The sequence below is a fragment of the Alligator sinensis genome, unplaced genomic scaffold, assembly GCF_000455745.1.
Source record: "Alligator sinensis unplaced genomic scaffold, ASM45574v1 scaffold1129_1, whole genome shotgun sequence".
NCBI lineage: Eukaryota > Metazoa > Chordata > Crocodylia > Alligatoridae > Alligator > Alligator sinensis.
This window is the reverse complement of record NW_005842580.1, coordinates 233,376-236,673: the sequence shown is the minus strand read 5'-3', so window position 1 is coordinate 236,673 and position 3,298 is coordinate 233,376. Positions and strand designations below refer to the sequence as shown.

The following is a 3,298-nucleotide window of genomic DNA, read 5'->3' as shown; positions in this document are numbered from 1 at the left end:
GACTCTCTGGGCAGAAAAGCAGAGCCACACACTGCAAGATGGCTGGGATGATGGTGAACCCCAAAAGCAGTGGCCAGAGTGTTTTGGTCCCCATGATCTGGTTCAAGCCAAAGATCTGGTGTAGCAAATAGGAAGAACAAGAATAGACGTTAGGAGGATTTCCTTGGATCAAAAATTCCTTTTTCCCCTTCATCCTCTGTTTTTCATGGAGTGATCCCTGAAACAAAGTGGTCACCCTCATTCCTAACTACCTGTTTCCTTGGAGGCCCTGAACTGCCTACTTCCATAGCTTAGCTATACCTTATAGTCAGAGCCTAACCAGTTCCTGGGACCACTGAAATTGGTGGATCTCCCTGGACCCCAAGTGCCTTGGCTCCTGTCTGAAGCTACCACGCTATGCAATCCACCCTTTTCTCCTGCTGACAAAAGGGCCATGAGTCCTTAACTCCTCTGATGACAACAAGGGAACAGCATATAAGCCCCTCCTTGCTCTGCACCCTTCCCACCAGCCTGTGTAAAAGGCAGTGTCAACCTTACCTGTGCCACCAGGATGCCCACCACAATACCCAGCTGGTTCAGGGTGCCAAAGGCACCACGCAAGGCAGTGGGTGAGACTTCGCTGATATACATGGGCACAAAGCCAGTGCAGAGCCCACAGAAGATGCCAATGATGAAGCGGCCTATGATTAGCATCTCCACTGCACCTGCCAGCCTGGAGAAGCCCATGAGGATTCCTCCCACCAGGGCCAAGATGTTCACTCCCAGCATGGAGTTCCTCCTGCCAAGGTAAAGGATATGGAGTTAGTGCTGGGTAGTGCTGGGAAGGAGCTGTAGACCCAGAAACCCATCCCAGGAGATCCTCCCCGACTCAGCCTTCCTCTCAACCTTGTCCTTCTGCCACTTTCCACCTCTTGTGTTCCACTCTTACCCATGCAGGAATTGGTCCCATCTCTCCCTCCCTCCCAATCTACTGGTCCAGAATTTGGGAGAGAAGCAATCTCCTCTCCTTGTCTCAGTATCCTAAAGCAAAAGGGCAAACCTCCTAGCAACTCAAACCCCTTCCTTCCCAACGCACCTGCCGAATCGGTTGACGAAAAGGCCAACGGAGAAGGAGCCGATCATTCCTCCTACAGAGAAGATGGCCACAGAAAGGGACCATAGTGAGGTGAGGAGCTCATCAGAGGTGGGGGTCCCTCTCCGAACTGACAACGTCTGGTTGAAGAACTCCTGAATAATCTATAATAGAAGATGGCGAGCGGAGTTAATAATATGCCTCTGTTGGGTCAGGGGTTCTTTTATCTCAGGGCCAGGAAATGAGGATAGCCTGGAGACACAGAGGCACAGAAGCTTGAGTGGACCAATGCAGCTAAAGAGGAATTAGCAGTTCAGAGGAAGAGAAGTTCAGAGAATAGCGGTAAGAAGAGAGAGACTGACTCTCTGGCAGAAACAGGCTTGAGCAGGATGTGACTGGATTGGCGAGACTAATTCTTCCACCCATGCCCAGAGGATTTATAAAAACAGTGTGTGTGTTATAGTGGTGGGGAGAGGGATTAGTCGGCCAGAATGAGAAAAAATGGGAATAACAGCAGAGCAGAGAAGGGGGGACAGGGGGGAATCCTGGCAGCAGGGTTATATGAGACAGTGGAATCATTTTCCAGGTGACCTGGTGGAAATCCCACTGAATAAGGCTCTGTAAAGCAGCAGTGCCGTTAGGAACAGCCCTGCCCTTGTCTTCAGGGAGTGGGGAGATGGACGTCATGAGGCTTTTCTTGCTGCTCATTTTTTGGATGCTCTCTGTTTAAGGACAGCTGGGCCGGGGGGCGCCAGTTTGAGAGTATACGCCTGCCCCCCTGCCCCCACTTTACTCCCTCCCCCTCTCCCCCAATCTGCAGCTATGACATATGTATTCCGGGAGAGAGGTGGATGTTGTGTGCAGTGACTCAGATACTAGGAGGGGTTTTACATATCAGTTACAGGAAAAAGAATCACAAGGTTTTTTTTCTTTCTCGTTTCTTCTTTTTTTTGGTTTAAATTCGAAATGATTCTGTGGGACTTTCCCCAGTAAAGTCTCAGAACTTAGCTATCTTCACTTAAAAGCAGAGGGGCGAACTGGTTAAATAGATACATGCATACATATACTGATATACATACATAAAAGACATTTTTTACTCTTTAGACCTTTATTATTAAAAGATTAGAAACAAAAACTAATGAAGTAGTGGCATGGGGGGTGGGGGGACAATAGAATTGCAAGTGGCTCATTTGGAGGGGGTGCAGGGATGGGGAAAGGGTGGCTCCTGGGCAAGCATGGGGGGGGCATGTGTGTCTCTCCCCCCCACCCTGCCCCGAGATCTGTGCAAAGGGTGAAGGCAGGCTGCCACTGCAGGCTTTGCCCCAGGCGCCAAACTTTGTTGCTACGGCACTGGTATGAAGTGTACATTGCTCTATAAGGGGTTGAGCATTAAAGCTTTACAGACGGAAGGAAGGAAGGAAGGAAGAGCTGCTCTCAGATGAAATCTGAGAATTTCCCTCCCAGCCCTCTCTCAACTCTCCTTGTGGGACAAGCTTGTCTTCCTCACCCCCTCCTCCATCCTGGGCTGCTCTCTGAGTCAGAGCTCCCAGTCATCATTCCTTTTCCCCATGTCCCTCAAGCCCTGACTATGAGGAGGCTGCTGTGGGTTAAAAGGACAGCAGACAGGCAGGACCGACACATCACTTGATAGGCATGCTTTCCCAAGAAAATGGGAAAGCCAGAATGCAGGATCAGCTAGAATCAGCCCACTTGGTGGCCATGCTTTCCCAAAGGAAATTCGTCAAATGGGTTGGACTCATGCACTCCCTTCACCTAGAAGGAGCAAGGATCCTGTCCTTCCAATTCTGCTAGAAGAAACTGGTGAACTTTCAAAACTCCCTATCAGAATGGAACCGTGGTTCTTTCTATAGCTGCACTGTCTTCACACGCAATGCAGAAAAACTAGCGCTCCCTCCCCCCGAGATGCCAAATTCACCTGTCCCACACTACCTTCAACACTGTGGTCAGAAAGGGCAAAATGGCCACCTCCCCACAGAAATGCAAAGATGTCTCTTCTTTCTCTCCCTTTCCATCTTCACAGTAAGGGAATGGTCCCTCTGAACCCCTCCCTTCTTTTGTACTTCAGATAGGAAACACCAGCTATCCAAACACTGGACCCTGATGGACCCTCGTGCACCTCTGTCATCACATCACTGCCCTTTTCCAACGCACCCCTTCACTTTTGCACCCTCATTGGTTAGGATAACTCTCTCCCCTGCCTGAACA

At 49.9% G+C, this 3,298-nt stretch overlaps 1 protein-coding gene across 1 annotated transcript in view; it reads right to left on the bottom strand.

The window, feature by feature from the left end:
* The window catches only part of SLC2A3 (solute carrier family 2 member 3), a 13,453-nt gene that overhangs the window by 5,934 nt on the left and 4,221 nt on the right, over positions 1 to 3,298 (bottom strand). The window contains exons 3-5 of the mRNA XM_025214394.1: positions 1,076 to 1,236; positions 538 to 778; positions 4 to 115 (exon numbers count right to left, since the gene is read on the bottom strand). Of these exons, the coding sequence (XP_025070179.1) occupies positions 4 to 115; positions 538 to 778; positions 1,076 to 1,236 (514 nt within the window). The remainder of the gene's footprint in view (positions 1 to 3; positions 116 to 537; positions 779 to 1,075; positions 1,237 to 3,298) is intronic.